At 39.6% G+C, this 12,888-nt stretch overlaps 1 protein-coding gene across 2 annotated transcripts in view; it reads left to right on the top strand.

Moving 5' to 3' along the window:
- Positions 1-12,888, top strand: part of LOC145988628 (ankyrin repeat and SAM domain-containing protein 1A-like) — a 200,706-nt gene that overhangs the window by 97,454 nt on the left and 90,364 nt on the right. For both annotated transcript variants that reach the window (XM_083123652.1, XM_083123653.1), the window contains exons 7-8: positions 2,415-2,658; positions 9,216-9,522. In XM_083123652.1, coding sequence (XP_082979778.1) covers positions 2,415-2,658; positions 9,216-9,522 — 551 coding nt within the window. The remainder of the gene's footprint in view (positions 1-2,414; positions 2,659-9,215; positions 9,523-12,888) is intronic.

Consider the following 12,888-nt stretch of genomic DNA (forward strand, 5'->3'; position numbering starts at 1 on the left):
CAGTACAGACAGTGTGACAACAACCTACCTAGAGGAGGTGCTGGGAATGTCCTCCGTTGACCTCGAGGCACGTGTGCAGACGATACCACATGTTCTGAAAAAACACAGGCGAGGACGTCCTGCGGATGGCCTGAATAGCTGTGATGATGTTCTGGAGTTCTTTCAGCGTGTGAGGGTTGTTGCTATACACCTGTTCCTTTAGAGCTCGCCATAAGAAGAAATCACAGGGTCATAAATCTGGAGAACAAGGTGGCCAAGGTTGGTTCGTGCCACGGCTGATGACGCGATCAGTCGGGAACACTGACTCAATGCGCGTGATCGTTGCACATGCTGTATGCGCCGTAGCTCCGTCCTGCTTAAAGTAAGCGTTCCTTCGCTCATCCTCAGTCAGTTGTTCAACAAACACGTTGAATATGTTACTGATGTAAAGAGCCGAGTTCGCAGTCTCATGGAAGAACACAGGGATCATGCGGCGTGACGACACAGCACACCAGACACCGAGTTTCTGGGCGTGCAGTGGAACCTCCATGAACACTTGTGGATTGTCACCTGACCAGAGTCGCGTGTTCTGGGAGTTTATGTAGCCTGACAGATGGAACCATGCTTCATCGGAAATGAACAAGTAACCATCCTGCAGCAATATTGGACAGAAACCACTCGCAAAACTGCATACGAGCTGCCTTGTCCACATCCCCGCACCTGATGCATCAAGGTAACTTTGAATGCGTGAAAGTTCAAGTCCTGTTTCAGGATCCGCATAGCGGTTGACTGGGACACCTGGAACTGTTGTGCCAAACGCCGAGATGATTTTCGTGTACTGCGTATCATTAGCTGCGGTGCGTCGCCCACCTTTGCCTCAGAGCGGACAGTTTTTTGGCCTATTCAGTACGGATCCGGTTTCCCGCCATTTTGCAATCAGTTTTTGCATTACTGATTTGGTTGGGGCCCTTCTCTGGAACTCCATTAACCGCGAACTCCGTCGTAAACAAATCTGCACACTGTTTCCAAGAATCGAAGCGTACATACATCTCGACAACAAAGATACGCTCCTGCAGCGTTAACACCATGCTGACCCACCGAAGCACACTCACAACTTTCCTCGCCGCTCAACAGCACTCAACTGCCTCTGGGTCACTACTAGACACTTTCTTTTCAATCCCCCTCTATGTCATGTTGTCAAAACTGCTTGGCACCGATATCCTGGACTGTCCTCTACCCCGCTCTTCTCTTCGGTGTACCAGGGTTGCCTCCATGCAAGGAGCATATTTTCCACGGGGCCTCTTTTAACAGACTCACCCAGTATTATAAATCATGAACATTTTCTATTTATTTTTACGTTATTTCCCTTCGTAGAATTTTTTTTTTTAAAAATTCAGATTGTCGTGAGGCCTGTATTTGTACGCCATCTTTCATAATACTATACCGATAGTTATTGATTATAAAATTTAAAATTATATATGATAGAATTGGTTAACGTGCAACGAACCCTGCTGAAATATATTTCTACAAACATGCCTAATGCCATACCCCATCTCGCATGTCTGAGTTTCTGTATGTATTGACATAGTTTCTTTCTTCTTTAATTGCAAACATAGGCGCCTTTGTCTTGATAGGATCCAAGGACACAGGCTGTTGTAGACACTCGTCTAGGACATCTGTGTAGACACTCGTCTAAGACATCTGTCGCCTACGTATGAAGCCATATCTGTTCTTCATTTTACCTTCATCGACCTGCGAGGAACTTTCTCAAGTGTAAAAATATATTGAAGTTTGACACCCACTGAGACGCAGAGAAACGCGGCAACAGATAGCAACAGAACTTCTATTGTCTGCTTCTATTGAAATCAAATGGTGTAACGCCCCCTACATGGAAACGCGCGGAACCGAAGCGAGAATTTCCGTGCCAGAAGTCTTCAGGTTATCGCCCACTGAGACGCCGGAAACGGGTCTGTTGCCGCGTCTCAGTGGGTGTCAAGCTGAAAGTAACCCAGCACCAAGTCCGGATCGTAAGGGGGGTTGCTTCCATTTTCTTCATCAGAACAACGTGATAGAAAGCCCGTGTTTCTGTGTGCTAATTTACTTAACAATGGTAGTTACTATGTAGAGAGGTAGCTTATTGGTGCAAGGAATCTAACCATAATAACGTGACAAATATGCCTACGTTCTTTAAAACCTAACGGTATTGATTTTTCTGAATAGCTTGCGCAGGTCTATGAACACACACGTACACGCCACTGAAAGCTAACACACCCAACAGATTAATTTCACTATATTTTACTTACATTTGTTGTTCTTTATTCGGAAATTAGTATAGTTGGTATGCTGTTGAGGCTTCAAATAAATTTACCTCTGACTTTCTTCGCTGAGAAGAACGATGAATAGGCTATAATAATTCGTCTTCCTTATCTTTACAGAACATCGGGCCATGCTGGGCTCCCCGAATGATACAGAAGACAAGGAAAATGCCAATCCCTTACCACCGATACCCATTCCATCACTGGGGAGCCCTTACGAGAACGTTCGGTTGACGCCAAAGGGTGGAAGAGTCATGGAATCGCCCACCACTTCTCCCACGCACTGGGAATTCTATGACGTTCCTCCGAAGGGCAGAGAGGGTGGCGATGATCGAAGGATATCGGGTACTTCAGCAATGTCTGTGTGAGTATCTTTGTTATTGTTGCTTCAGTTTTCATAGATGTTAATGGTCTTTAGATTAGTCGAATGACAATTACATCTCTGCTTCTTGGATCATTACGTCTATCTTAAGATCGAAATTAAATTGAATTTTTGATCTCTAGATGTAAAGAACTGTTCCCAATATGGCCCACTTGTCACTTTTCACATTTTACCTATTGCACCTTGTACGAACAAGGTTTTTAAATTTTTAAATTTTTTTTTATTCCCAATTAAACACACTTAAGTGATCGAATAGTCATTTCTTGTAAAAACTGATTTAAAGTTGGTAAAAGAAAGTCAAAACTTAGGTGGGCCATGTTCGGGTCACCTACCTTATAGGTCGAAGTATGTAACATGAAATTTTTCATGCATAACATTGTACTTCTCAAACATTTGTAATTATTGCCTCACCACATACAAAGGAAAAATTGCATTAAAAATCCTAGCCCTAGTCATTAGTTATTTGCCTCAATAATCTACAACATTTCTGAAAATCTATTACATTTCTCTTTTTCTTATTTTTAAGTCGTATATCTGTCTCTTCAGGCTGATCGCGACGATGAGGATGAATGATGATAAAGTGAAATTGACAAAGAAACACTAGCAAAGAAATACCCATGCCAGGACTCGTACCCGGAACCATCGCTGGCGTGATTGTGAATCCAGCACTCAACAAGCTCTAACACCGAGGTGACGAAAATAACTTCTAGAATGTGGAATAACAAGCCTCAATAATATTATCAAGGAAATGCAATTGCGTTTTGTGGTTTTTAAAATTATTTGTATTACTTAGGTTGGCAAGTATATATTTTTCAAAATAAACGGGCTTTGTATGTGAATCTGTTGCATAAGTAATTACTCATGAGAGTAATTTGGGCGATTTACACGCTAGTATAAACGGGAAAAATTCCAAAGGGAAAAAAAATAATAATAGATTTCATCCTTAGTGATCATATGAACATTTCGAAATTGTAGATGAGAAGCAGCAGGATCTTTTAGAAATATTTGCTGTGAAAGTCCCAATTTTCAGGTGGTGTAGCTACTGATCAAGGTTTTTAAAGTCAGTTAATATGTAATGTAATTATTAACATAAGAAGAAAACTAAACAACAATAATGTATGCATGAATCTCTCTCCCAGGGGATGAGTTTTAATGCCATTGTTATACGGAACTCAACTTGAAGGGTAGATTTTATACTGTAACACGATATTCAAAACCTAATACAGTGAGAATTTTCCTCTTTGAGTGTTTAATTTTCATAGTGTCAACAATAGAAGTTAATTTCAGGTGAAAAAAATCGAATCCAAGGCCTCTTTTGAGGTGTGTTAAGCCTATTGTTAAGTAAACTAAGATTCGATTCATAAATGTGATACATATGTTTATTGGGCATATTATGCAATTATAATTGATAATTTAATTACATAAATTAGGGACTTTCATGTGCGAATTACATATGAAGCATGTGTGTGTTACTTCGTATATTGTTACATTGTGTTTCTGAGTGCAATAAATTTATTATAAATGTACAGTCTTGCATATTATTTCAAATCTATCAAAATATTCATTCTTTGGCGTGTTCTTTTGTGCAGTCTCTCTTAAAAGTTTTAGGACCATGACATTTGAAACTAGGCAACCCAAATTACGCAAGGTGCTGGTGGGTTGCGTGTAGAGTTAGGTTCAATTTCAGGGTTGCTATATGCACAATACATATTTATGAAATACGCGAAAGGAATAAAATCACGTATTATTGTATAAAACTCTAAATAAATATCAGTATTACATTTGTCGCAAATAAGAAATACTTTCTGAAAGAAAGAAAATCGATTTTCTAGTATTTCATCGCTGATGAGTCTACACAAAGGAAGAGAGGAAACGAAAGGGGACAACAGATGAGATGAGAAAAGAGCGAGCGAAAGGGAAAGAGGAAAAATAAAGGAGGAAAGAAAAGATAGGACATATGTGGATAGGAGAAGTAATGAGGAGAAAGCGAAAAGGTGCGAAGGAAGGTGATGAAAATGGAGCAAAGAGGAGAAGAGAGGAGGGAAATGAGAGGAGAGGAGAAGATGAGAAGGGGGGGTTGAGAGTACAGTATATGAGAAAAAATGAGAAGAACGAAAAGAAGAGGAGAAGTGTGCAGTGGAGTCTGAAATCTAAGACAGGAGAGGAGGTAAGAGGAGTGGAGAAGAATGGGATTGAGACAAGAGGCGAGAACAGGAGTGAAGGCGATATGACATATAAAAAGAGGAGAAGAAGGGGAGAAAAGAAGGAGAAGGAGAGAAGAGAAACGAGACAAGATGAAAGTAGAGGTATTTGCAGAAAATATCGCCTCGGCGTCAAGAATTGATGCACTTATCAAATTATCGATATTCAGTATTTTAAAATGTATTGGAGAATGTATTAGTTCGGTGCGAAATGCCTTTTGACTGATCTTTGATTTTAGATGCGATTATACCACTAAAAACATGAATGTAATTTTTATATTTATAAGAATTATCTAATTTTTCTCCACTTCTCAGTTCGTTGAAATGAAGGTTTTGTTGTTTAACATTTATCCTCCCCCCCCCCCCCCATCGTTAATTCCAAACAGAGTCATTCCGTTTCACACTGTATGGACAATGAACACAATTCGGTAAGGTCTAAAACTTACGAAAATGTTCTGCCACCGGAGGGGTTAGAACCTACGACCATCAGGCTGACAATCCTTAACAATAACCACTACCCTACAAGATTTCGTTCTTGAGAGTAGCTAGGAGTAGCTGACCAGTAAAATGTAGATGCAACTCTCTTACATGTAATGTGCAAAGAATACTTGTTTGTTACAAAGAAATCGAAGGTAGTACGAATCGGCGCAAATATTTAATGGAGAATTGCACATGATGAAAACTTTTCATTCGATATTTGCGGAGGTATCCTTGCATTGAACTCGAGTGGTACCACAAACAAAAAAACTTTCGCCTAAAGTCGTTCGTGCACCTTCCCCTCGATTCGTTCAGTTCGGGCCATAAGGAAGCATGGTCCACTCCCCCCCCTCCTCGCGGGAGTATGGTTCACATGAGTCGCGGGTCTGCGCAGGTTTTTTTTTGTTGATGGTTCCGCTATAAATGGAGGTATAATTAGTATGTCCTAAATTAGCACAAATATAAATAGTTAATTTATTAATATTTGTCAATGCCTTTGAAGAAGTATACAATTATCGTTAAAGTATCATAATTCACGATCTTATACGTGAAAATATCCCTTTGAAAATGTGTCAATTCATTTATGTGTTTAATTTATTTTTAGTAATTTTCAGATGCAGAGCAATGTAGCCACTTTACACTGCTATTACAAATAATGTTACAATGCTCTTGTTTAATAAAAGGAGAATTAAAAAGGAGAACACCTCTTAAGAACACTCGAACCTGGGACCTCTAGATGTCCAGTCGAGAACTCTAACCACCACACCACGCATTTACCTTCCGTTCAAACAACAATATTTATATATTCAGTCACTCCAATATTGCAAATGTCGTTGGATATTCATGTAGTTGTACTTTTACTTTAATTTTGAATTGCTTTTCTTGTATTAGCAGCGATCTTCGCGAAAAAAAAAATCGAAGTGATGAAGAAAAACGTTAATATTTGTAGCTGTTCCACGAAAACGAGAAATGCAGGCACTTCCACACATGCTGTGCAGGTAGTTTGAGGATTCGCAGGTTGGAATAATTACATTATTTATAAACATTCAAATACTTCGAAGTCTTCCCGATGGCGTAACTGTAACGTCGCCGCCTTGTGATCAAGGAGTCCCGGATTCGATACCTGGTGGAGGCCCAATGTGGCCACTTTAAACTGTAGGTCGAGTCCCGATTAGCCTTACTGTGCATAAAGCGTACTTAATGCGTCCTGCAATGTAGATATTTTCCATTAATAATGTTTGCCTCCTCCATGGACCAGTGGTAGCGTCATTGCCTTGTAATCGAGGGGTCCCGGGTTCGATACCCGGTGGAGGCACAAGTGGTTCGGATCCCACTTTAAACTGTAGGTCCAGTCCCGATTAGCCTTACTGTGCATAAAGTGGACTTAAAACAGCAACTCAAACCAAAATCAAACCATTAATAATGTCCAATCACAATAATAAGTTAGAAGAAATAACTCGCATTTTCACAACAGCTACCAATATTCTCGTTTTTCTTCATGACTTCAAATTTTTTTCTCGAAGATAGCTGCTAATACAAGAAAAAGCAATTCAAAATTAAAGTCAAAGTTCAACTCAACTACATGAATACTGGAGTGACTGAATATATAAAAATTGTTGTTTCAACAGAATAGAAAGGCGTGGTGTGGTGGTTTGTGTTCTCGACTGGACATCAAGAGGTCCCAGGTTCGAATCTTCTTACGAGGTGTTCTTTTTTTAAATTCTCGTTCTATTAAACAAGAGCATTGTAACATTATTTTTGTAATAGCAGTGTAAAGTGGCTACATTGTTCTTCATCTGGAATTTACTTAAAAAATTAATGAATTAACTATTTATATTTGTGGTAATTCAGGGCATACTAATTTTACCCCTTTATTCACTCCAGTTCAAAGCAAGGATACCTCCGCAAATATCGAATGAAAAGTTTCGTACTATCTTTGTTTTCTTTGTTACAAACAAGTATTCTTTGCACATTACATGAAGGAGAGTTGCATCTACATTACACATTGGTCAGCTCCTTCTAGCTACTCTCAAGAAAGAAATCTTGTAGGGTAGTGGTTGCGATTAAGGATTGTCAACCTGATGGTCGTAGGTTCTAACCCCTCCGGTGGCAGAACATTTTCGTAAGTTTTAGACATATCCCATTGTGTTCATTGTCCATACAGTGTGAAACGGAATGATTCTGTTTGGAATTAACGATGGGGGGGGGGGGGAGGATAAATGTTAAATAACAAAACCTTAATTTCAACGAACTGAGAAGTGGAGAAAAATTAGATAATTCTTATAAATATAAAAATTACATTCATGTTTTCAGTGGTATAATCGCCGGTAAAATCAAAGATCTTACGTGGAAGATTTTATCTTGCTCTGAACTCAGCCAAAAGGCATTTCGCACCGAACTAATACATTCTCCAATACATTTTAAGATATTGAATATCGATAATTTGATAAATGCATCAATTCTTGACGCCGAGGCGATATTTTCTGCAAATACCTCTTCTCTCATCTTGCCTCCTTTCTCTTCTCTCCCCTTCTCCTCCTCTTCTTATATGTCATATCGCCTTCGCTCCTTTTCTCGCCTCTTGTCTCAATCCCATTCTTCTCCACTCCTCTTACCTCCTCTCCTGTCTTAGATTTCCGACTCCACTGCACTCTTCTACTCTTCTTTTCATTCTTCTCACTTTCTCTCATTTAGTCTACTCTCAACTCCCCTCTTCTCGCCGCCTCCTCTCCTCTCCTCTCTTCTCCTCTTTGCTCAATTTTCCTCATCTCCCGTCGCATCATTTCGCTTTCTCCTCATTACTTCTATCCACATCTGTCCTATCTTTTCATATCTCCTTTACTTTTCCTCTTTCCCTTTCGCTCTTTTTTCTTCTCTCATCTGTTGTCCCCTTTCGTTTCCTCTCTCCTCTTTTCCTCATCATCGATGAAATACTAGAAAATCGATTTTCTTTCTTTCAGAAAGCATTTCTTATTTGCGACAAATGTAATACTGATATTTATTTAGAGTTTTATACAATAATACTTGATTTTATTCCTTTCGCGTATTTCATAAATATTTATTGTTCATATGGCAACCCTGAATTTGTGCCTAACTCTACACGCAACCCACCAACGCCTTACGTAATTTGGGTTGCCGAGTTTCAAATCTCGTTGTCCTAAAACGATGTACATGTGGTTTTGAGAAAGGAACATTCTTGTCGCTATTTATAAAGAATTGTGTATATTTCTGGAATAGTTAGTGATGTGATGATAAATACGACGACCAACAGTAAGCTAAAATATTTTTTTGTGTCATTGGTCTTTAAATTGAACTTTGGATTCACAAAATTGGGCAAATACTGCATATAACCCGTTGGAATAATATTTAATTTATATTTTGTGAAAATATTTAGCACCATTAGTGTCGCACAGTTTCTATTCTGGCGTCTCAGATTAGATTACATCTGTAATATCGAGAAAATACATCACACTGATATAGCCTACAACTTCCGTTAGAAAGAAAATTATTACTTTTGCTCTACGGCTAATCTGTTTATTTCCTTTTCTTGTTATACGTACTCCCATCCGTCAGTAAAATGTGATTGTTGTCAGATTTTTCTTTTGTACGAGTGCAATTTCAGATCTTTCAAGATTCCCAATATGAACGTTGTCCAAGGTCTTTCAATTGTCGATTTTGTTGGTCTTGAACGCTCTGTTTCAATGACAGTTGAATCGTGGACTGGCGTCTTAAACGGACAGGGATTTTTGTTTTAAAAAAAAGACAATAGCATGTAAGCAGTACATGTGCAAGAGGGGAAAACAGTTGAATTAATATGTGTACCTTTTTACTTAACGATTTTCTTCCTGTCTGTAATTTCAGCGGGTCCGATAACCTCTACCAGACTCCTCCCGCGCCAAAGTCTCTGGAATCTAGTTTTCTGTCAGAAGAACTCTCTGATTTAAGCTCAAGACATTCCTCCTTGTATCAAGCTCCACGGGATCGTGACCTCGACCAAATGAGCATCTCATCCAATTCCAGCACTGGACCATCACCTTCTCCTAGGGACCGATTTCTCATAGATTCCCACCGAGGCTCTAGGGAGCTGCTAGATGGCGACAGGCGATCTGGAGGACAGGGGCACGATAACTACCTACCCATGGCTCCTGGAACTGGAGTGAAAGTTTCGGTAAGTTGCTGCTGATTCTTCTGTTCTTCTAAATGCATGGTAGTCGGTATATTTAATTGAGTAGTAAATATTTTGATGTGTTAAGTGAAACTTGTTTTTGTTTTTAGACTTGTGTCGATGCATGTTCTAAAATAGCACATTACGTTCTTTGAGGTTTTAGAGTCATGTCAGTACATTAAAATGTAGGAAATGTCAAAATATACGAGGGGTTATCAGAAATTAGTGATCATGAATTCTTTTGCATCGTACCTTCATGCAGTCTCATGGTATTGATCATTCAGGCAGTAATTTCCGTTCGTTACCGTGTGGTTATTTGCTAATAACACTATAGATGATAACTAGGTGAGAAAAGTCTCGTCTTGCCTCGGAATTCGATCGATCGGAACGAGACGTGTCGATGGCACAACGACAAGGACCGAGTCAGACTCCATAAAATCGAGATCTGACTCGCATCTCATTCTAGACTTTCGTAAAGAATAATATGCGGCATTTGACTATTTCCACTTGGACCGAAATTGTTGTATTATGCTTCTTATTCAGACATACCGGGTGATGGCTGACTAATCTTTATAGATAGTAATTGTCCATAGTAATTGCAAAATTAATCTCTTAAGGGGGAGAGGGACAATTTCCCCTAGGTCCTTCTCTCTCGGCAGCTGCCGATAACTGTTGCCAGCCTCGCTCTTTTAAGCCAGATCTGGCACCCACCCCCTGCACCACTATGATGCCATCACTGGCTCTGGCTTACATAAACAACTTCTGTCATAAGTATACATTTTCCACGTGACGTAATATTGTTACTATATTGGCTGCGTCGCCCCACCCCTCTTACATCCCCAGCTACTTTTGTTTATAGCGCCTTGGCTGACGTGAAGAGGACGTAATATTGTTATCGGGGAATACTTTATTTTCGATTTCATACGACCATCGGTGGATTATTGTGATGCCGCCGGATCTAGACGGTGAAAACTAAGAATACATTGCCATCACTTTAAAGCTAATAGTAACAACAGCGCCCCATCACCCACACCCCCAATCATTTGACACCTAAAATTACCCCAGGAGGCACTTTATCCAGTTTCGTAAATCTAGCTCCTTGAAGATTTTACTCCGTTTACGGTGAAATTGCATCAGGTTTGGCAACACTGCCAGGATGGCCGTAGGAGGCAAGGAGAAATACATTGCTCTTCTGGAAGTATTATTTTATTTGTTCTCTTGGGAATATCAAACTTCCGATGGCATAGAAAAATATATCAACGGAAAAAGGGCAGACTGAAGTAGTAATTGATAGGCGGAAAAGTCGTAACTTCCATTTGATTAGCCGTAACTGTAAGTTGGAGTTGATTCCCCATAAGGAATACATAGGTTTCTGAACATTCTTATTCATCATATTTTTCAAACATCTTATCTAGCTTAATAATCAACTTATTAATATATCGCATGTAGTCTATATTTCAAGACGAGACCGGGTCCAAGGTTCGGTACCCTGTGGAGGGACATAGTGGTTTGCATCCCACTTTAAACTGTAGGTCCAGTCCCGATTAGCCTTACTGTGCATAAAGTGGACTTAAAACACCAAATCAATCCATCAAGATGAGACCAAGAACAAAACAAATGTTCTCATACAGGAGACGACACGAGAGAGAGCCAAGGCTCGTCCCGTCTCGATACCGCTCTTATTCAAGACTGCAAGATAGGAGCATACATGTAGGCATAATCAAATGCAAGATTGCTCACTGAGGACAAAGGCTGGGGGCGCAGATTCTTTCCTGACTTGAGACGAGAAGAAAGTTTTCTTCGCTCCTCTTCAATTAGCGTGGGGCTGCGGAAGAATGGGCGAAATTTTAATTTCACCCCCTCGTCACTTTCAGGAGGTGTCCTCGATAAGACCATGTGTATTGCTGATGTGAAACTTAGTCAGGATTTGAAAGCAAGATCTTTCTTTAGCTTGACGCCGGAAGCGCGGCAACAGGACGGAACAGTTTTGCTTCCGGCGTCTCAGTGGGCGATAACCCTCAAGATAACCTTGACTTCTAGCCGGAAATTCCGTGCTTCGGTTCCGCACGTTCTCCCTGTAGTAAGCGTTACACCATTTGATTTCAGTAGAAGCAGACGACAAAAGTTCTTTTGCCGGATTTTTCCGTGTTTCTCCGCGTCTCGGTGCGCGAGGTCCTTTTGTATGTAGTTTCGGACGACGAGTTAAAAATGTAAATTGATCAAATACATTCTATTCGGAGTGTTCCTTTAAGTACATATTATGATATGCCGATATCATTTGGTATTCTAATAATGTTTTTTTTTTAATTATTTATGATAAATTCTAACTTAATGCAAAAAACATTAATAATTCAGAAAATGGTAGTAGGGTAAAGGAGAGGAAGTTCGCCACCAAAATGCTTTAATTTTTTTTTCTTCTAAACGAATTGGAGGAGAAGGACAAAATTTATACGATACAAAAAGTAGTCATTGTGGATTATGAGGAATATAACATAAATACTGTGTTACTTATACTTATGACGTAATATTAAAAATACTAAAATGAGAAAAAGTGGCGAAATTCCCGCCACATGCTGGGAAATTCGCCATATAACTTATTTATCATTTTATCGTCAGTTTAAGTCTATGAAATACCAAGTTGTTGCCAATAACTCAGACAACAAAGTGTAAAAGACCTACAAATGACAATACAAAACTGCTTAAAAAGATACAATACAGACATGTTTAAGAAACATAGGCCTAAATGTTCATATGCATTGTGAACAAGTTGTGTGTGAAAGATCGCCTGTAAGACACATTTTCTGTTACTCTGGCGAATTTACCAGCAACTGCATAGTCGATAGAAACAACTTATGTTTACTTGTACGTGCACGCTTTCCAAAGCAAATATTTTCACGACATTCTTACAGTTTGAGGTTACGATATCAATAATTAAAAGGAAGAAAAATAATTCTTATCTGCCACGAAATGACAATTTCCAAGGTTGTATTGAAATTCGGCACCTTTCTTTATCTTCTGTGTAGACGCAACTGTACTGCTTGCTTGCTAGTTCGCTCACCACACTGCAGTTTTCAGTGGAAACAGAGCACATGTTACTTGATTTTTTGCAGGCATCAGTGAGTGTTTCCAACGTATAGTTTCTATCTACGATTACAAAAACCACAAGTACGGCGAAATTCCCAGCATGGCGAACATCCATTCTTTTACCCTATATTCTGGATTGAAGAAGTTCGCTTCGTACCACTCCGGCCTCTTCCTCACAACTTCTTACCACACTCGATCTAGGAAGATCCACAAAAGCAGCGATGGGACCAAATGCGCCGATAAAGCATCACAGAATGAAAAATTGTTTCGCGGGCTAGATCTTAG

Source organism: Lepisma saccharinum, chromosome 6 (assembly GCF_977018435.1).
Source record: "Lepisma saccharinum chromosome 6, izLepSacc3.1, whole genome shotgun sequence".
Taxonomy (NCBI): domain Eukaryota; kingdom Metazoa; phylum Arthropoda; class Insecta; order Zygentoma; family Lepismatidae; genus Lepisma; species Lepisma saccharinum.